This window comes from Myripristis murdjan, chromosome 8 (genome assembly GCF_902150065.1).
Source record: "Myripristis murdjan chromosome 8, fMyrMur1.1, whole genome shotgun sequence".
NCBI classification, from domain to species: domain Eukaryota; kingdom Metazoa; phylum Chordata; class Actinopteri; order Holocentriformes; family Holocentridae; genus Myripristis; species Myripristis murdjan.
This window is the reverse complement of record NC_043987.1, coordinates 32,548,530-32,570,089: the sequence shown is the minus strand read 5'-3', so window position 1 is coordinate 32,570,089 and position 21,560 is coordinate 32,548,530. Positions and strand designations below refer to the sequence as shown.

General features: G+C 41.9%; 2 protein-coding genes across 4 annotated transcripts in view; one reads left to right on the top strand and one right to left on the bottom strand.

Annotated features, from left to right (window-relative positions):
• Positions 1-10,438, bottom strand: part of fbxl19 (F-box and leucine rich repeat protein 19) — a 43,004-nt gene extending 32,566 nt beyond the window's left edge. For all 3 annotated transcript variants that reach the window (XM_030057518.1, XM_030057519.1, XM_030057520.1), the window contains exons 1-2: positions 9,804-10,438; positions 7,121-7,321 (exon numbers count right to left, since the gene is read on the bottom strand). In XM_030057518.1, the coding sequence (XP_029913378.1) occupies positions 7,121-7,306 (186 nt within the window). In that variant the 5' untranslated portion in view covers positions 7,307-7,321; positions 9,804-10,438. The remainder of the gene's footprint in view (positions 1-7,120; positions 7,322-9,803) is intronic.
• A 2,013-nt stretch (positions 10,439-12,451) lies between these two features.
• The window catches only part of ube2m (ubiquitin conjugating enzyme E2 M), a 12,824-nt gene continuing 3,715 nt past the window's right edge, over positions 12,452-21,560 (top strand). Inside the window, exons 1-5 of the mRNA XM_030057521.1 lie at positions 12,452-12,802; positions 17,263-17,357; positions 19,974-20,012; positions 20,385-20,488; positions 21,253-21,316. Of these exons, the coding sequence (XP_029913381.1) occupies positions 12,688-12,802; positions 17,263-17,357; positions 19,974-20,012; positions 20,385-20,488; positions 21,253-21,316 (417 nt within the window). The 5' untranslated portion in view covers positions 12,452-12,687. The remainder of the gene's footprint in view (positions 12,803-17,262; positions 17,358-19,973; positions 20,013-20,384; positions 20,489-21,252; positions 21,317-21,560) is intronic.

The following is a 21,560-nucleotide window of genomic DNA, read 5'->3' as shown; positions in this document are numbered from 1 at the left end:
AGGAAAATTCAGTTTCTTTCTTTCTTTTTCTGTTTTATTTATTCCGTTTATTTCTCAGGGACAGCGTGCACTAATGAACAATTTTGTAAATAAGCCAGAATCAGCCAGAAGGCTAGTTTTCATTTGAAATTAAACAGGCAACGTAAAAAATATATATATTAAATTATATCTGTCTAGCAAAAACAAGGCAATTTACAAGTTATCCTGTATTCATTCATTCATTCATGCTAGGGAGAGAAATGTACAAATTTACTCCCAAGCCCGAGTTCCCGTGAACGCAGAGCCAGCCATCAGTGTGGGTGTATACAAGGCAATTAATCATCAATACTGATACATAAAACTTACTAGAAAGCACCGTTTACATCTTACATCTTTGGGTGGATAGTTTTGACATATTTTACGGTGCTGTGAGTGTGTTTTTTCCTGTTGGACTGGAGAGCTGAGCGGTGAGGCTGTGCTGGGTACAGTTGTAGATGACAGGCGGAGGGGCGGTCCGGTGGCCCACCGTGCAGCAGGTGAACCGTATCACCATATGTTGTATCTATTTGTCAATGCTGACAATGAAATACTTCACACAAACTAAACTATCAGGGTTTCTCAGCCAAAATCACCTCATATGGCCTCTCACTGAGCACATGGCTCCATGAAAGCCAACTCTGGGGTCCAAGACATGAAAAAGTATGAAAACTCCTGATCCAGACTGACAACAAACCGGACTACAGTCGTCCCTCGCTATAACGCGGTTCACCTTTCACGGTCTCGCAGTTTCGCGGATTTTTTTCGTGCAATTTTGCATGCTTTTTTTTTTTTCTTTTTTTACTGGACTTATTTTTCTATGAAGGTTTGAACTTCGAGAGTTTAAACAAGAGAGAAAAGTGAGAAAATGTTAACGCCTGTCTGAGAAAAGTGTATAAAGTGTGTAGTGAGGGGTTTTACAGCCTTAAAACATCTAGAATAATCGTAAAAAAATAAAGCTGACTTCGCAAATCATTCATAAAATGCTAGATGTAAAGCTGCCTTTAGATCCAAAACTCTTTATTTTGGGCTTATATCCTAACACCCTAGTCATACCAAAAAGTAAAATAGCTCTTATAGACATGTGTCTACTCCAAGCAAAACGCTCAATTGCTTTATCATGGAAGAAAATTCAAAGACCACGGGTGGGTAAAATGAGCAGCTGTTGCGCTATAGAAAGGATAACCTATATTTTGAAGAAGAAAATTGAAATGTATGATAAAGTTTGGGGACCTTCCACTGATTACTTAAGGGATGTTGATGTGTTGGACATGAATAGAGATGATGACAATGGAAGTACCTCAAACTGATGTGGCTCTCTATATAATGCTGGAGGATGTTGCATAGCTTTTTATTTTGTTTTTGTTTTTGTTTTTTTTTTGTGTGTGTGTTTTCTTTCTGTATGTGTGTGATTTTTTTTGTAATTATTGTGTATAATTTGTTCTTTTTTTTTTTCTTTTGCTATTGTCTGGTTTAATGTAAAATAATAAATATATTGTTTAAAAAAAATTAAAAAAATAAAGTGCAAAAAAAAAAATAAAGCTGACTACTTCGCGGATTTCGCCTATTGCAGGTTATTTTTAGAACGTAACTCCCGCGATAAACGAGGGACCGCTGTAGTCGGCCTTTTCCATGCACACACATGCTGCTATGACTTTACTCGGTTTGACTCGCATGGCTTGACATTCACATTTCCATGACAACAGGACTGACCACTTAAAAGTGCACCTTTTTAGGGCTGTTTATGGCACTGTGCAGCGGTTGTTGGTAGCCAGATACTTCTCATCATGGACTTGCAGGCTGTTGCTGTGACTTTTCTTGGCATCTATCGCTCATGATGCTTGCAAAAGGACAGGATGACAATATGGACCTAGAAGAGGAAGCCGTCACGCGAAGCCCAGCTGATGTGACCGCAGCCTGCCTGGAGGCCGGTCTGGCGTGTTTTGGCCCGACTTTGGAGACGGTCCACCTCGGGCGCGACTCAGCACATTTAAGCTGGTAATGGAAACGCAAATCAACGCGTCATGGTTTGACTCAGAGCGGCCAAAAGGGTCGATGGAAAAAAAAAATCTATAGTATGGTCGCTTGTGTTGACTCTGTTTAAATGACATTCTGGTGGAGCGTCCCGACCAGGTCCCGCCTCCTGATTGGTTCTGATTTCATCCCTGCCATATCTTCCACATCATATCAAGACCGTTTACATGTATAACTTGTATAACTTGTATTACTCGTATAACTCACATCACTATATGCATGAATGAGGTGTTAGTCTTAGGCACAGCGCCGCGGGTTTGATTCCGCCCCGGGCTCTTTGCTGCATGTCAGCCCTTCTCTCTCTCTTTGCCCTGCCCTAATATTTTAATACAGTCCAGGCTGAAAAACACCAAATCTATCCTTAAGTTGGGCTAAAGCAAAGCGAATTGAAATAATATTGAACTATAATCAATGATGAACTGAAATCAGTATCTATCAATAAGGACCTTGTGACATGGAATCAAATCAGGACATCAGTGCCAATATTCATCCCTAGAAACCAACACTTCCTCATCTCCCTCCTCTTTCTGGAACACACACACACACATACAAGCACACACACACACACACACACCCTCCTGTAAGCACCAGAACAAACCTACATGGCTTTCTTTTCCCCTCCTAACACCCAGCCTCTCATTCTTTCTCCTCCCCCTCCTCTTTTCTGGAGCCTTACAAGCAAACCCCCACCCTTTACACACACACACACACACACACACACACAAACAGACAGACACACAGACACACATACCCAAAGGCTTTTGATTAAGGCTTTTAGAAAGAAGATGCGAGCAACAGAAGAAAGACTGGATCACTGTATCTGTGTGTATATGTGTCTGTGTGTGTGTGTGTGTGTGTGTGTGTGTGTGTGCATCCCTGTGAAACCACAGCGGTGGATCAAAGCCAGCTCTCTCTCTCTCTCTCACTCACTCACTCACTTTCTCTTGCTCTCTCTCTCATGCACACACACACACACACACACACAAACAGGGCCAGCAACCATCTCTGGTTGCCACGGAAACCCAGCATCGTCGCCTGCTGGGCTCCAAGCTCTCGGTTGATGCTATTTGAAGCATCGACACAATCGCACCTTCAGTCTTTCAAGAAGACATTCTGAGAGAGAGAGGGAGAGAGAGAGAGAGGGAGTGTGTGTGAGAGAGTGAGTGTGTGTGTATGTGTGTGTGTGTGTGTGTGTGTGTGTGTGAGAGAGAGAGAGAGGTTCCATGCAGAGTGCTCCTATTCTGCTGGACTAATGGTTAGCTAATCTTTTCCTTTCTCTGACTGTGTTGCTAAACCACCACAGCCCTGTCCTCTTTGTGTGTGTGTGTGTGTGTGTGTGTACCCAACATATGAGTGGGTGTACCAAGAGATTATGCCAGTGTATAAATCGACATTCTGTGCGTGTGTGTGTGTTTTAAGGATGTATCAGTGTGTCTGAGTTAATGTGATTGAGTGCACAAGGAAATTATGCCAGCCTGCAACTCTATGCTGTGTATGAGACCATGTGCATGTGTGTGTGCGTGTGTGTGTGTGTGTGTGTGTGTGTGTGTGCATTCACTCAGCATGTCACCTAGTGAAGTAGCTGACTCCACTGCCCTCGTAAGAAAAGTTTAGAAATCTGGTTTCCATGATTTCCAGGACTTTGCCTGTCAACTTTCCTGACTCTGAGGCGGATGAAACTTGTTTTATAGTCCATGTTTTAAAAAAAAAAAAAAAAAGTCAGTCAATTTAAAGAGGGTGGGCATGCTGCCAGACAGAGAGAGAAAAACAGAAAAACAGACAGCCCAACTTAAACATTTCATTTGAAAAAAGAATTGTTTTCTCAGCTAAAGAGTCTTCATTTGTTAGTAATCTCCTGTTTGGATGTGAACTTTGTCTCTTCTGCTGGCAAACAGAACAGGAACGATAGAGTTATAATCAAATATCATGATATCTTTGACTGAATACTTCCATTCTGATATTGTGACGACACTGCAGAGAGCAGACAGTGTAGATAGAGACGACTGGTGCTCGGAAAATATGTTTGCTGATGACAAAACAGCTACAACAGTCTAATAAGTTCAGAAAATTACTGTAATGAGCCTTTAAAACAGGACAAGGCAACACTTATGGCACACCACAACATCACCACATCCAAAATACCAGACAACATCTCGTCTCATGTCACTCTGCTGACATAATCTCAGTGTATCACCCAGCCTCTCTGGCAGAGAAAATAGTTTAGAGATTAAATAGTTTAGAGATTAACTAGCTGTGCTCCCTCCTTAAAAACTAAAGTGCCGGCACTGATGTTTTTGGGTGTAACACAGAGCTGCAGAGTGATTCATGTTGCAACAAAGTGTTGCAGTTTGTAGCCTTAAAACCCGGAAGTGAGTTTGGCATTCGTAAGCCATGAGTTCCCTGGACAGATTCCCAATGTTTTTTTCCCCCATAAGGTTTTTTGATTTATCCATAAAGTAAGGTCTGTGGTTCACAAAAGCATAAACAAGTTTGATGCTTTGTTCTACGACATTAATGACACCCATCGGCATCTCAGCTGCAACATTTTAAGCTGTGTGCTTTGCAAAAGTTGCTACTGAAGCTACGACGGCTGTTGGAGTAATTACTCGTCAGTGCATCGAGCCGGTTGACTCACATTTTCACTCGGCTCGGCTCGAAAAGCTGCATCTCCTGTTCGCTCATGCTTGCATCAAACTTTTCCTGCGTGGATGTTTCTTGTGTGGAAACAATGAAATCTCAGTCAGGTGTGTTTGGACCGACAAAAGATCTCGTTTGCCGTTTCTCCTCCAGCCCCGCACCTCTTTTTGATGTGCAAACAGCCACCAACTTCATTAAAGCTGCCGAGGGAACTCACGGTTAAAGTAACGTCTGGGTTGGCTTTCAAAAAACACATCATCTCCAGAATACTCGGCTGCAGCCACGAGCCGGCGTGAGAGTTTGTTTGCAGGCCACAAACACACAACACTCAGGTGTGCAAAGGAGCTGCGGCGTGGGATTAAGAGGAAACATGATGCAAATAACATTAGAAGCTCAGAGCTGCCAGCCATATCTCGTTCTGCTGCATCTCATTCCATCCAGGACAACTTCCTCGTGGTAAACTAAACCAACACGCTGCCAGCCAGGTGACTGAGCGCCACACAGCTGAGGCAGATTAACCTGCAGACTGACACGTGCAGTCTGCTGCCCCTGTGCATCCCTGCACCGCTGCGTTACACCAGGTCAGCTCTTGTTGTGTGTGACTTCCTCACCGTGCGTTACACTCGGCGATTTAAGTGCCTCTCAGACTCCAGGCGGTTCGCTCTCTGGCTATAGATAGCTTTATATAAATCAATGTTAGAGTTCAACTCTCTCGCTACTGTGGTTAAAGTCTTGTTGATACATGCAAATAGAGGCCTTTCAGCCTAAGTGAGGACTTTGCAAAATGTTGCGTGCTGGGCATGCAAATGTCTTGTTTGAAACTGCCTCAGCGACTACACTTACACGAGCTCAGTGTTACACATAAGAGCTCGTATCGCAGAGCATTATTTTGGAGTAATCTGTTTACTATTTCTGAGGGCTGCTTATATCAGGTGGCTGCATGCTTCAGCGTGTACCTGCAAGCTTCAGATTGTGTGTGTGAGTATGTGTGTGTGTGTGCATGTATCTATCCATACAGGTCATATGCTGGACACATTTGCTCAAAGTCTATTTCAGTGTCACGAGTGCATCCGTTTTTCCACACAAGGAAGCCCAGCGGGGATCAGACTCCCAACCTTAGGAGCGTTAGTTGCCTTGCTGTTGTTCCACAGAGGCACACAGGACTTATGCACATGTCTCTTCCTGCATGCATGTGTCTGCGCTCTTCACATGCATTCACACCGCGAGCAGCACCATCAACAAGTCACCGCAAGTCCAACCTTCTCCTACAGAGCTGAGCGAGTGAGAAAACCTGACCAAAGTGTGGACGAGAAGTTGACTCCAGCCTGGCAAATCTTTCCAGGTTTGTGTAGTCTGTATCTGAACGACGACTGGGAGAAAAGTCTCAAAAACTGACTCTAGAAGGGCGGATCCGTCTCTATGGTCTGACAGTCGACTAATCAATCGACATCTGACTGTTTGACTAGGCTTGCTGATTGCTTTTCCCAGTGAGATTCATGTAACGTGCTATGGCTTATTCATGTTTTTTTTTTGTTTTTTTTTTACGATGACACCAAAGTTGCCTAATCCCATCAGTTTCTTGAACACACCTTATTCAAATTTCAACATTCACTGAAAACACATTAACACCCAATTTGTAAAGCAGATTTTACAAACCGCGTAAAGCACGGAATCGCAGGTTCATGTTAAACATGAGCAACAAGGCAGGAACAGACCAGAAAGATACTTTTCATTTCTCTGCCTGTTTTCTTTATTTTAAAAAAAGAATTTGAAATTGAAATTGAAAGCATTCAGAGAGTGATGAGTCGGCAAACCGATCAGGCAACACACAGACTGGACGTCCTCAAAACGAGAAGAGGTAAAAACAGTGAATGGCTGCACCGTGTGTGGTCAGTTAGTGAAACTGTGGCCGATTTGTTACAGGGACGGTCATATCCCATTGGTAACGTGCGATAAATTTTGAATGAGACACAGTAAATGGGTGGAAGTGCTGTAAACGCCCCCTGAGGACGTAACAGAAAACTGTTTGTGCCGATTCATTTTGAAAGAACGACAGCGAATGGGGAAACGCCGACACTCGGCCGACCAATGGTGCAACCTCATCGCTCGGTCAGTGAGTCAACCCCAAACAGAATTTTGCACATTCTTAGTTGAAGCTGGGCTCTGACTTTCTTTTTTGCTTACCTCTGAGGAAAGCTGCCTAATTAAGCACGCAGCAGCTAGCTTTACCTCACCAGAGAGATTATATGAAAAGTGACACCAAGAGGGCAAAAAAATACAAAACTTGCCTGTTGAAAACTTTGTCACTGCAGGAGACTACACACACACTTCTCACACCGCCCACAGAACACAGCGACACTTCAACCAAACTGCTCCCGTTGTGAGCGTGCAAATGTGTGTGTCCCTGTGCGTGAAATGTGTGTGTCCCACTCACCGCTGTGCACTGTCTCAGGAGGCAGGACTGCTTCATCCGGCCGGGCCCTCCGAACTTCTTCATGTCCTTACAGAAGTGACACTCGCCGCACTCGGTCCGCATGCAGGCCTGGCAGCGCCGGCACCGCGTCCTCCTGCGCCTCGCCCCCCCGCCTGCCCCCCCGCCCAGCGCCTTACTGCCCGACATCCCCAAATAAGTCAGCTGTGGACAGAGAGACACATCCATCCAGAACACAAGCGTGCACACAGAGAGAACACACACACACACACACACACAGGTGAGAGGTTAATTTTGCACACAACAAGCACAACAGCCCTGCCTTACAGCTTCACTATCTGGTATCTCTCTGTACAACTGGGAAAAACACTGTATAATGTATAAGCAGAGAAAGGATGGATGAAGGGGAGAGAGAGGAATGAGAGCGAAAGAAAACACATAACACACACCGACGGAAGGACAGACAGTTGCGAGCAGCCAAAGCCTCAAGTCAAATCATGACACGTCTGTCTAACCACTGGGCTTGTTGTACAATAGTGTGGCTTTTGGGGTAGTTTTCTTGATCAAAATGAGAAATTTGGTTCCATATTTTTTGTTTGAAACCCATTCACCAAACAGGACAGGAAACAAACAGCAGCCACCCAGCCAAACGCTGGTAAATTTGGGATGGGGAAACCAAGTTTCTATGAAGAATAAGTTGCTTTAGTACTTAACAGTCCAATGCTTGGAGGTTTGGATTTACTCTCTTCAAAATGTATTGTTGGCAGCTGAAAATTAGCAAGAAAACTTTAGGGCCTGGCAGCAGCTGAGGGGTAACGACAAAAAAAATTTTAACAAATAAAATAAAAAATGTTTCCTTTCCTGTCATCACCTCTTTCCTCATTGTATTTGGATGCTTTATTTCAAAATAAGCAAAAATTTACACTAGACCTGAAATTGGTCAGACAAAAAAAAACTTTGATTTTGATGTGCAATAAACATGCAGGAATTTCTCTCACAAGGGGTGCTGCCTGTCAACCTGTTTTGTTGCATGGTCCATTCTGATCTCCCCTGCATCAGTCCAAGGTTAACATAGCTGCTGTTGTTCCAAGAATAAACGTACAGCGGGGTTTGTTAAATTTCTGCAGGCCAAGAGCTGAACTCATTAAACTGTTTCTGGCAATGTAATCCACAGAAACACCGAGGTTTACAGATGATGCCTGGCTGACAGTCTCAGGAGGAGAGTGCAGTATTGGGTACCTGATTTGAACCTGGCAAAAACAGCGGGGTAAAATATGTGTCTGGGTTGTGTTTAGTTAATACAAACAAGACAGAATGAAAACTCATTTTCCTCAACCACTTATGGGGGAAACTATTTAAAAGCACAGTCCTGGTTTTGATTACACACACCTAGATTTAAATTCAGCTTCTAATCACCAAGTAGAACAAACATAGAGTAATCTGTATTGGTGACATTGGGTAAGCGCTCAAAATGTACCAGGAGTATATTCCATACATATATCTATATAAATATATAATCCTATGAGGTCTGATCAGATCCATAAAAAAACATGTTCATAATTCATTACAGGGAATTCAATTACATGTGGTGAAGCACTTAACAAAGAGTTCAAAAGAGCAGAAATGTTTGAGGAGAAAGGGAAAATGATGGAGGGAGTATCTCTCCTTTCATCTGTCTGACTGTCTGTCCTTCATCCCAATCTCCTGATTTTTGAGAGGTGGGCAGAGGAGAGAGCAATAGAGGGAGGGTGACACTGCAGAAAAAGAAAGATGAAAGTCCCTCACATAAAAAAAAAAAAAAAAACATAATCTAATAAAATCACTAACGGCCATTTCAATTTAGCCTGCCTGCCTCCCTCCAAGCTGCTTTCCAGAAATTAACTAATGCCAAGGGGCTGCTGGCTGGTGGGTGTGCTTGGCCACAGGAAGGCTTATTCCTGCAATCATCACAAACGTATCTGATTCATCCAACGATAATAAAACATTCATATACAAACAGTCAGCACTAGAACAAGTGGGCAAGCTTGTGACAGATGCAGTTTTCTCCCAAGTAACCGCAAAAAAAGCACTAGATAGCAGGTCTGGGCTGCTCAGCAAGCTAAGGTGGTGAGCTAACGTTAGGTAGCCCACTGGACTGTGAATGTGTAATCAATTACTCATGTCTCCAAATGCACTCGACTGCATTTTGCTAATTAGTTGTATGGGAACTTTTGGTACTGACTGGTATATCTGTCCAAATGAAGGCCGGTGGCGTAAGATTGGACAGAGATGTTACAAAACCAGCAAAGCTAGCTAACATAAGTTAGCTGGCCAAGAATAATGAAGATGCGCATCTGGCACCACTTGTGAGATAGCTGCTAGCCAGCTAGCTGCTGAGCACAAGCTTGCCTGTAGTAACCTACATTCAGCCAGCTAATGCATGCAAACACGGCAGTGTTAGAAATGAGATGTAAACGTTTATTGTATCGTTACTCAAACACACAACTAAAATAACGCACACTATCTCAATTCTCCGTGATCCAACAACCTTGCTAACATGAACATTAGCTAGCTAACTCTTCTCCATTCGCCCCCTGCAATATGCTTCCTCTTTCATTACTGCTCAGCATCATGAAAGGCAAAGTGGCACACAGACGGTGGTAAAATGTGAGTGGCTGGTGGGGGAAAGCAGAATGCGGGCACTAACCTCTTCGTATCGGGTCGCATACTCCTTGGTCGCTCATTAGAAATAATATTAGCCAACAGTTAGCCAACGTTAGCTCTGGTTTTAGCCAGCTAGCCGTCCGCTTCCTTGTTTCTTTCTCCCTGCCAGCGGCTCTCCCCGTGTGAGGCTCGTTCACATGCGTCCCATGTTGTTAGCCACAGCGCGTCGGCTCGCTCGCAGGCTGGCCTCCCGTCCTGCTGCCCGCTGGCTGTCTAAGCGCCTCCGGGACGATGATTGCCAAACTGATCGATAGCGATAAATTCAGGGACGCAATACTGAATCGTGCCCATTCACTTGGCTACTCCTTTCTCTGACCCCCTCTCTCTCCCTCTCTCTCTCTGTGTGTGCCTCTATCTCTCTCTCTCCTCGTTTCTTGCTCTGTGTTGCACGTCTCACACCGTGCTCTTCCCCCGGGGCTTCAAAACATGCAAAATAGCAAATTGTGACTGGAAACGTTTTGTTCTGAGGAGATATAACCTTCTGCGGTAGCTAATATCCACCGGTGTATCTGTGCTAATTACAGTGCAAATGCTGCAAATGAAAGATAAATTATAAGAAGAGCGCCTGAGCGTGGCTATTGTTCTCGGTTTTCTATTGTGTGGCGCCCGTGTTGTGTGTGTTTTCTCGGGTTAGGCTGCTGTGTGTCAGCCGGCTGACAGCATCAATACGACACGTTTAATCCCCCGTATTCATTACATCACATAGGTGACTATCGCACTCCCATTTTTTTTCCCTTGGAAAAAATAAAATAAATAAATAAATATGGTAAATAAAATATGGGCAGCGAAAATATATACGCCCCTCCCCCTCTGGAGACGTCATGCGCGTCGGAGCCACCCGAGGCCTGCTGGGAGTTGTAGTGTCATATCGCTCTAGCGCGCTGTGCGTCGGTTTTGTGATGCATTTGAAAACCAGAAAAAAATTGCTAACAAATAGTTTTTAATGACCGACAGTTATATGATTCGACTACACTTGATTTCAACAGATGAATCAGTAGAGCGACTGAATATTTAGCCAAATATTTTAAATGGGCAGGTGTTTTTTTTTTTTCTCATACAGAAAAAAAAAAAATAAATAGCCTAATAAAATTTCAGGCAGAATTTTTCATGCTGGACTAGTGTATATTTTGCTAGTGTGAACCTCTTCATCTCAATGAAAAAATATTTCAGCACATTTTATTTAATAGATGTATCTGAGCTGGTATAAGACGGCATCAGGCATGATAGTTCAGATACTTATCACAAGTACGGTTTAACCTAGTGGATCTCTTCTGTCTTGATGTAGACTATAAGATGATTTCTCTTTCCTAAATAATGATGATGATGATGATGATGATGATGATGATAACAACAACAACAACAACAATAATAATAATAATTTCTAACTAGGGTTAAATTGTTGGTGCTGGTGTTTGATTAATTATTTGTAAAACTGTGGGTGTGTGTAAGCAGCCATGTGAAACTATGAAACTAGTCAAGCTGCATGGTAAGTTATACCTGTTTGAAGCTTTTTAAAGCCTGTTTCTCTCAAAGAGCCCCATATTGCCACTTAATCAAAAACCCTCAGGGACTCAACCTGCTTGTCATGATGTATTCTAACAAATAGTGGCAGGTAAAATATCTGCTTGAGCATTAGGGCTGAATGATATATTGTTATCTTATCGTTATCTAGATATGAACATATGGACGATAATAAATTCAGGATTCATAAATTCAGACTAAGACAGTGATTGGTCTGTGCTGATCAAAAATATTTTTTGAAGCAACTGCATTTTCTACATCCACTTGGTACTATTATGATGTTTTTTTTTTTGTTGTTGTTGTTTTTTTTTTTTTTTTTGAAGAATGCTTATTTCCACTGTTTCTTTTTCCACTTAACATTTCAAATAAGTGTGAACCCATAGTCATATCGTGTATAGTATGTCGGGATAGTTGGTATAAATACCGAGGTATGACATTTTTGTCCGCAGAATGCCCGCATTCTCCACTGACTTTACTGCTGTTTAACTGTTATTACTTCTGTTTAACTGTTAATACTTCTGTTGAAATTGTTCATATTCCTATCTTTTTATAATCCTTGTTCATAGTGTTTATATTGCTTACTGCTATTTATCATGTGTATACTGTATATTTCTTCTAAATTTGCACATTGACCTACCTCCATGCACATTTTATACACCCATGCACACGTTTTTTTCTGTTTTTTTTTTTTTTTTTTTTTTTTTTTTTTTTTGCACATTGCTTTTTGCACACTGGGTTGTACTTAGGTTATTCTGTTGTTCTGTTGTTAGGTTATTCTTATTCTGTTATACTTAGATCTTATTCTTTATTTCTTTTTTTCATTATTATTTACTTAATCTGTAATCTGTGGATACCGCTGAAGAAAATGTGAATTTCCTGCGGGATGAATAAAGTATCTACCTACCATATAGAGCAGCCCTTATTTACCAGTCAGGCTTGGAAGTTCTCATTTCTCATAAAAGTATTTTTTTTGCTTGGTGAAAGTGAAAGTTCACATTTTTCCCTGTTGACAACATGCAAATTCCGGCATATTAATACATTAGAGACAGTGACAGCCACATGTGAAACAGAGCAGAGTGTTTTGTGAACTCCCTCCCTCCCTCCCTCTCTCCACACACACTTTGCCCCGGCCTCTCCTCTCCTGCTGGCTAACAGGCTAGCCTAGCTCCGCGGCTACAGCAGTCAGTCTTCCCCACAGTGTAATTAGTTGAGACGCACCGGCTCCAACAACATTACGGTGCTGTAGACTGATCTAGCTCCTCACAAAATTCAAAGACGGGGAAACAACTAGGCCACGTACATCGAAGGGACATAAAGATAGGTATTCAATTATCCAACAACTGAAGATGATTAAGCTCTTTTCCCTGAAGCAGCAGAAGAAAGACGAGGAATCTGCTGGAGGAAACAGAACAGGAGCCGGGGGGAAAAAAGCGAGCGCGGCCCAGCTTCGAATACAGAAAGGTAGGCTAGCGACCAGCGCGGCTAGCCGGTCGCTTTGGTGGCGTCCACCTGGGCTGAGCAGCCACTTGGAAATCACAGGGAAACACTAACACATCGGCATCTACTCGGTGTTGATGTACCCGCCTCAAGAGCTGATAAATAAACACAATATACGCAGGGTTTTTGTCACAAGACACGGAGGCTAGCCAGCAAGCTAGCTGTAGGGTGAACGGCTACTAGCTAACGTCAGCTAGCTAGCTTGTGCTATATTTGAAAACAAAACGCAAACGTCGCAGCCAGCCGGTTAAAAGGGAACATATAACAAATCGATTTAAGGTTGCCAATTAGCCCACAGTCACCCACGGTAACTAACACTCTGGGTGACTGGCTCTGTCGTTGTCAAAATCTAGAAAACAAATCCATGGCAACTGCTCTGCTAAGTAGCCGCTAACTAGCTTACATTTGTCAGTGCCATCAATTCAAGATGTCAAGATTACTTTGAGTAACGTTAAATTGTAAGCTAATTAGCCAACATGAGATGACTTACAACCGGCTGCTTTGCTGTGCCAACTTGTTGGTAATTGTCTACAAGCTGACAAACTTCTTATCCACCTCTAACTTAGTCAGATTTTTAGTAAGCTCAAGAATATGTTAGGTAATTGCCGGTTAATATCATCATCATTCATTACTACCATTGTTAATACAACAACCATGTATAGAAACACTTAACTGGTCTTTTTCTGATTGTCCTTTATTTATTGTTTGGTAAAGAATATTTATTGAATTACTAAAATTAGCCTTATTATCTCTAACAGGGACCCAAAGTCCAATGAGTCAGTTGTCATTGTGTTATAAACTGTCATCCAGACTTTTTTCAAACCTGAAAAAGAGCTTACACACTGATGAGCTGTGGGATAACTGTACCATACAAGCAAAAATGAATTAGTAGCAAAATGTCCTCTGAAAACTCGTAACTTACTCACACATGGTGACACAGAATGACAGGTAGTGGGTTTGAGTCTGAGGTTTAAACAGTGATGAGGATCAGCTCTGCTTCTCTCTCTGTTTCCTGTCCTGAAGTCTCTTGGGCTGGTTTGGTTTAGTGCAGGTTCACACCACTCTGTCACACTGCTCCTCCACCTGGGAAAAGAGATATTTACCATTACACAGATGCTGATGTAACAGCCCTGTAGGATGTTTTCGGGTGGGAGCTTTCAAATAAACTTCTCCAAAATCCAGTCATTGTGGAGAGACACAGAAAGGGCAAATGTCTTGTGGCCCAGGGGCGATCTGTTTCATTTCCTCATGGATCGGCCTTCAGAGACTTACAACGTCAAAGCAGCATTGTTACTTATCAAAATCTCACATCATTTAATAGGGCTGGGACCATATGTTTATCTTTTGATTTGATACTATCATGATACTTGGGTGCCGATTCAGTGTGTATTGCGATTCTACAAGCATTGTGATTTGAAATTATGAGTTATTACGATTTTTTATTCATAATGTAAAGTTTCATGAGACTGTGCTTATTTTAAAGGTCCCCATGGGTCATTTTATACATTTATGTCAAATTTCAAAAAATGTTCTCACTACAATGAAATGGTTACTATGGGGGATAACATCATTAAACATGAATAAAATTGAGCTCACTGAATCCACAAGTCTCAGCCCTCCAGTCAAACCCAATTAATGCCACTTCAATACTGTTTAGGCCCCAGTCTGCACAAATATACCATTTTACAACAGGCCAAAAGAACACATTTGTTCTGCATGCTGAAACCTGCATGGTTTATGTCCCAAACTGCTTGGGAAAACCCATTTTCATTCAGACATGTTGAGATGAGAGGTCAAGTGACCCTCTTGAAAATGTCATTTTTTTCCCTGGCCAAAATTTAGCCTAACTTGGGAGCAGTATTTAAAGAATCACAATACTGAAGTGAATCATTTTTTTTCCCACCACCCCTAATGTTTAGGGTGGGTGCTTTCAGATAAATTTCTTCAGATTCCTCAAAGGATCAGCTTTCGGAGTCTTACAGCGTCAAAGCAGTGTTGTTACTCACCAACATTTCACAGCATTGAATCAACTGTCGTAATTTTCCTTGGCAGTGTGCAGCTTAAATGTATCAAGAATGGCTGGAAAGTCTTGTCTTTACTGTTTGTGGAGTTATTGCACATCTGCTTAACTCTCCTTCCTCATTGGCTTGAGCGCATTCGCAGATATTGACCAAACTTAGGTTCATCCAAAACTTGACTCTTCGGTCATCCATTCTGAAAGCTCCAGCCTTTTTTTTTTTTTTTTTTTTTTTTTTTTTGGTACATACAAGTTTTGTGTCCCAGAGGAAGATGAAGCCAGGTGATGCAATGCTGTGAAATTTTGGTGAGTATCGACTTTGTTTTGACTTAATGCGACTGAAAGTTGATAGAGTTGTGGAGCATGTGGAAACCAGAGTGGGACGTTAGAGGAAAAAGGGTGGATGAGAGCAGGTTTGTCATTCATCAATTGATTTTGGCCTGTGGCAAAACCAGAAAGCTTGATTTTCAAATAGAATTACCTTTCCCACTGCTCCTTTAATTTAAGCATCGATCACATTAAGATTTTCTTACCGTTTCACCGATTTGAAGCACCACCAACCTGAATGAAATGACTGTGGGGTTAACATACCAGCAGTCAGATATACTGAGGACGCACTGTACATATTCTTGCACCTGGACCCATTATCAGGTTATTTCTGCATGTGTCTCCTCTCCTGTGACACATGGATTTGGGGCAAAACGTGTCCATTCTCCTTATTTCTGCATAATGCTATGACTGAGGCACGATTATATTCTGGGAGGGAAATCAACTTTCCTCCCACCATGTCTTTGACGATCCTCGGTTATCCAGGTCATAGTATACTAGCTACTATTAACCAGAATTCATGAAGCCTATTGGATGAGAGTTGAAACATCTAAAAGATAAAGAAGTCCAGTTGACTTTGACTTCCTACATGATGATTTTTTTCCCCCCACCAGCAGCCATATATGATTTCTTTAAAAAATAATCACCTACCTTTCCTGTTTTACCAATTAAAGTTAATAGAGAAACAACCCACAGATGATGGCTGACCACCTGCCATGTCGACTGGTAGGATACAAACTTAACTAGCGACACCCAAATATCTCCCTGCGTTTAGCTGGTGGTTTCCCTCACCTTGATAACAACCCAAATATACAGTGCTGATTAAATAGTGGCTGCCTGATTTGTCATCAAGCCACTCTGCTTCAGCTGTTTTGGAGGCGTCATTCACTCCCTGCTGAGATGCTGCAGTTTCAGCATCTCACATGTTTCCCTCACAGAGTCTCTGTCAGAAAATGAAACTTAACCTTTTTTTGGTCCAGGAGCAGCTATGTATGACACATCTTAAATTTTACCAGCCACTTTCACTTCTTCACCAGTGACAGGTGTGCTATATTCTTTAAAAAATGAAATATGGTTCTCCAAATGACGGTGCGGCTTGTCGTCTGGCGGAGGAGACAAACTTAACTCACTGAGGTTGTAAACCCAGCAGCTCTCACTGCTTTGCAACGTGTTGGAGTGGGAGCAGCACTGAGGCTCACCTCAAAGTAACTCCTGCAACCTCAGAAATGTGAGCTGAAAAATCCTCAATGGGAACTGGCCGAAAGTACTGAAGTGAATGGCGCCAATCCAGCAGCTTGCATCTGCTCCATTCAGTGCAGATAAAGATGACAGGTGCTCTGTCCGGGGGGCTGCCGGGTGCCGCTGTGCATGCTGATAAGTCGACTTAGAATAATGAACTGGAAATGTTGAGGTTTTTGTTGTAGGTGGCGTTCTGTCTTGTTTCCTATCAAAACTGGACTTCTCAGAAAGTCAGGGTGGTATATGATTTTTTTCTTTTTTTTTTTTTTCCAAAGATAGGCCAAACAGAAATCAGGGAAAACTTCAAAACCAACAGAATTAAAACCCTGCCCATAATGCTTTGCAGCATGAACGATGATAAAATTGACCAAACACGCAAACAGAACAAGCTGGGGAGTCGTGTCAGCACTTTCCACTTCAGGATGCTTTGAATGTGGCACAGTGATATTTTTCATAGCTACACTGTGCTTTCCACTTCCACATACACTAAACACACGGGGAAAACAAAGAGGGTCACCTGTGATGCAAGCATATAAGCACATAAAAAACCAAAAGTTTCCATGCAGAACCCCCATATGTTACGGTATACATTAGTTTGTCAAAAGGCCATGACAGATCATGAAGCCTTGATTTCATAAGTAGTTCATGTCATCCTGTGGGATCCTCAAAGCCCTTTCAGACTGTACAGAAGATCTTTTTGTCTCCTGCAGGGTTTGCTAGTAGAGAGAGAGAGAGAGAGGCGCGAGTCTCTGGCCTTGTCTTACCTCACTCATCACTCACCTTTGTGTCTATGTGTGTGTGTGTGTGTGTCTGGGTGTCTGTGTGTGTGTCTCTCTCTCAGACATCAATGAGCTGAACCTGCCAAAGACGTGTGAGATCAACTTCCCTGACGATGATGACCTGCTCAACTTCAGACTCATCATCTCACCAGACGAGGTTGGTGTGTGTGTGTGTGTGTGTGCGCGCGCGCGTGTGTGCGTGAGCATGTGTGTGTGTGAATTAGTTTCTCTTACTGCTGGACAACAGTGTGAACAGCATGGTGGATGAAGCGCTCTGATCTGACCAGTTGTGTGTTGATCTGCAGCTGCAAAATTTAAAATTGGCAAATCATGTCTCTCATATTGTTTACATCACTTTGATGAGTTAAAATAGCCAGCTGGTAGGGGTGTAACGGTTAAATAAACCTACAGTTTGGGTTGTACTGAGATTTTTGGGTCACAATTTTGGTTTTGGTTCAGTTTGTTTTGTACATCAAAGAGAAAAAAAACACTACAATCCCCAGTGCTCTCTGCAGGTTTTCTAATTTGGAAAAATAACTTTTTTCATTCCAAGACTTGGGTTAACTATATGAAATCAACAGATATTCTGTCAAAGGCAAAGGTCTACTTAGAGTACTTAAAATAAACATAAAAATACTTTCAGTGTTTTCATTGATTCATCAGCTAAGTGTGTGGCTGAATGACTCATGCAGTGGGTGTGTTTGTAACGCTGCACGTTGTGGGGTGTGTTGTGGTTTGAATGGTTCGGTTTCTACCGCTCAATTTTTAACCCCCTACTAGCTAGCTAGCACCAGGTATGTAAGCATTAATTGAAAAGAAACCATTTTTCAAGTATCATTTTTGAGATGTTTATTCCTGTGTGCAGAATTGAGGAGCTTCAAACAGCTTATATCAACTTCTCGTCTGTTTTGCACTCATCAGACAAAACCGTCGAAATCCCATCAGCAGGAAAACAATCGAGCGCATAATCTGATTAAGTGTTAACAACTCACGACAGCAAAAAGTTCAGCCTTGGTCAGTTTTTCTTGCTGTCCACAGCTCAGAGCTCCACAGGCCAGGAGCTCCTTACTTCAGTAAAAGTTGGAGATTGTTTCACATTTGCCGAGCTGCTGAATTCCATCTTGCGTCAAAACAGCACCACACTTCAGGATCATGCAACAACACAAGTTTGCACATTACAAGACTGAACGACAAGGGACTGCAGAGTCTGGAGTGAACTGATGAGAAGCTGAAGGTCCGACCTGGTGGGACCAGAGCCTGCGAGATGGAAAAACAAATAGGTCATTGATGTAGACGCTCATGCATTAGCAGCAATAAACACAACAACAGTTGTGGATCAACTGGCCACAGATTTTGTTTTGTCTGCTCGTCTGTCTGCTTTGCAGTAAACAGAATGAGGGCACATCCTGCTGAAATCTGATTGGCCAGTGTGATAAACTGGCTTGTGGAACCATCTCACTTTACAACATCAATATCAAAAATATGAAACATTTTTGAAAACGATCCACTATGAGATATCCAGTATATCATCAGTCTCCTACTTTCTCTCTGCTCCTCTCTTTTTTTCATCGCTCTCTTTGTCCCAGAGTGGACAAATCAAATCAAAAAGCCAATGTGCCACTTACTTTAATGAGCTTGTAGAGGTCTGATGATGAGTTGGAGAAGCTGAGATGTTTTTTTTTTTGCGGACACAGCAAGCACCATTTTATGTAATTTGTCTTTTTTAGATTTTGGTAAAATACTGTGTCCAGATGTGGCCACTGGCCAGGACTTTTTGACGGAAACTTTTCAGTTCCCTTATTCTACTTTCTGTCCTTTCTACGTGGTTGGCATATTGACATTTGCTGTAAGTAGATGTTGAATATAAGTCAATTAAAAATCCTTTTTTGGGAAGTACACCATTTCTCTAGCTCCGCAGCACCCCTGCTTCCCACGTCCATGCTTAAAATTCATTTTCTCACAATGCTTTGGCCTGGCAGGCTTGTAATACACAGGCAGAAACCCTGCAACTGGACAATGAATTCAGTGTAAGACGACAGTGCAGTAAACAAAATGGACAAAACAAATACACAGGCCACTGGGTTTATTTTCCAGCTCCATTAAAAAAAAAATAAGATACCTTGGGTCTGTTTAAAAAAAACAAAAAAAAACAAAAACTGCTGCCTACTGATGAAATGAAAACACTTTCAGGCATCTTAAGACTTTGCCTGCACTATTGTTTTGTTTGGTTGTAGGATCAGCTATGCTTTTGAAATACTGACTGATGAGCGGCATTTTTTTTACAAGGTCCTCCATAAATACAACACATACATTGTACTTTTGAATTTGCCTTCACAATTTTAGGAGCAAAATTATTATTTTCTTCACAATTTTCAACTCCAGCAGGTGCTCAAAATGTCTTAACGGGGTCAATATTGCATTTTGCTATGATTATAAGTTGTGGAAATGCTAATTACACATGTAATTATAGATACTGCTGTAAATGGTCTTTAAATTTGGGAAAGGAGTGTGTGCGCAGCTGCTTCATGTTAAGCATTGAGTTCATGCTCTCATCTGAGGCGATGGGTAGTGGTTTCAGCAGCACAACAAGCTCAACATCAAAAGCTGTCAGTAAAGAGGTCAAAGGTCAGAGCCACAGCAGCCTGTAACAGAAGTAAATGAATCTTTAGAATGATCATGTCTAATAGAGAAGTGTGAAAATTTGCAAAAAGGTCACGGCAGAGGCCAGAGAGTGGGACTTTTAACACTTAACACTGCTGTCTTTGTCTCGCAGGGCTTTTACAAAGGCGGAAAGTTCGTCTTCAGCTTTAAGGTGAGCTCTCCAAGGAGAAGATCGACTTATTATGCTGCTTCACCCAGGGCTGGGTGATACATCCATATTATATCGATATCATCTCTCTCTCTCTCTCTCTCTCTCTCTCTCTCTCTCTCTCTCTCTCTCTCTCTCTCTCTCTCTCTCATATTCATCGTCTCTGTCTTTCTGTTCCTTTTCAGTGTCTCTTTCCCTCCTCTTTCTCCATTTCTCTCTCTAATTTGGTTGATTCTCATTCAGTTAGTTTAATTTCAGTTACTTGATACTTTTGTGTGTCAACAAATCTGGCCGACCCTAATGAAACCCTTTCAAAGCCCCATTAGATAAACTCAGAAACGTGTGTATGTGTGTGTGTGTGTGTGTGTGTTTCAGGTAGGACAGGGTTACCCTCATGACCCCCCTAAGGTAAAGTGTGAGACGATGGTGTATCACCCCAACATTGACTTGGAAGGAAACGTCTGCCTAAATATCTTAAGGTATGTGAACAGGCTGTTGTGTTGTTTTTATTTGTTTGTTTATTAGTTTGTTTTTCTAAATCAATCATGAATTATATATTAAATCACTTTAAATTTACTTCTTAGAATGATATTGCACTTTTAAACTTTTGTTTTGTTTTAAAGGCAAACATTTTTATGTATTTATTCATTTATTTTAAACACATCAAAAACTAAAAAACATTTCCTGATGTAACCATTTTATTTTGAACACCTGGTTTTCAAAAATATTTTCAAGCTCATACAACTCTGAAAATTTGAGCACAACTTTAATAAGTGCAGATAACAGAAACTTCATGGCTGCAACACACTGTAGATCACAAACTCCAGAGGTTTCCCTGGATCAGTAAGAATTCAAACGTAAGAGAGACCAAACAAAAAAAAAAAAAAATCTGAACCAGGAGAGAATATTAGTCTGTTTCTAGTCAGGGCTGACAGGGAGCGAGGCAGTGACATGAATCCCTTTGTTTCCAGCTTGACTTGACCTTGATCAAAATTGTCAGAATCTATTAAGGCAGGACCAAAAACATTTCAGCAGCGTCTAGATAGACAGCTCAAGTTGATGAGTCACTTGTTACCCACCTGTCCAAGCGCAGCATTACGCTTCCATAATCGCCAGATGTGCCGGCGAACTGCACAGTCAGATTTTGTGATGTTTTTTTCATTCAGTTCAGCTCATCTTTGATTGGGTCTTGGGATGATTGCAGTGTTTTTGAAGTAACGTCTGCGTTTTCTGTTGTTCACAGAGAGGACTGGAAGCCTGTGTTGACAATAAACTCCATCATCTATGGCCTACAGTATCTATTTCTAGTGAGTTTGAACACACTTACCATTGCAACTGGGACAATATGGTGCTTCTCCCAATTCAGTACCATCAAAATACTTGGGTGCCGATTTGATCTGTATTGTGATTGTAGAAGTATTGCAATATTTCGATTTTATTGCAACTTTTGTTTTTTGAATCCTCCTCTAGTTGGTGGATGTAAAGTTTCATGAGGCTGTGATTCTCCTAGAGGTCACTGTAGGTCATTTTATACAGTAACATCAAGTTTCA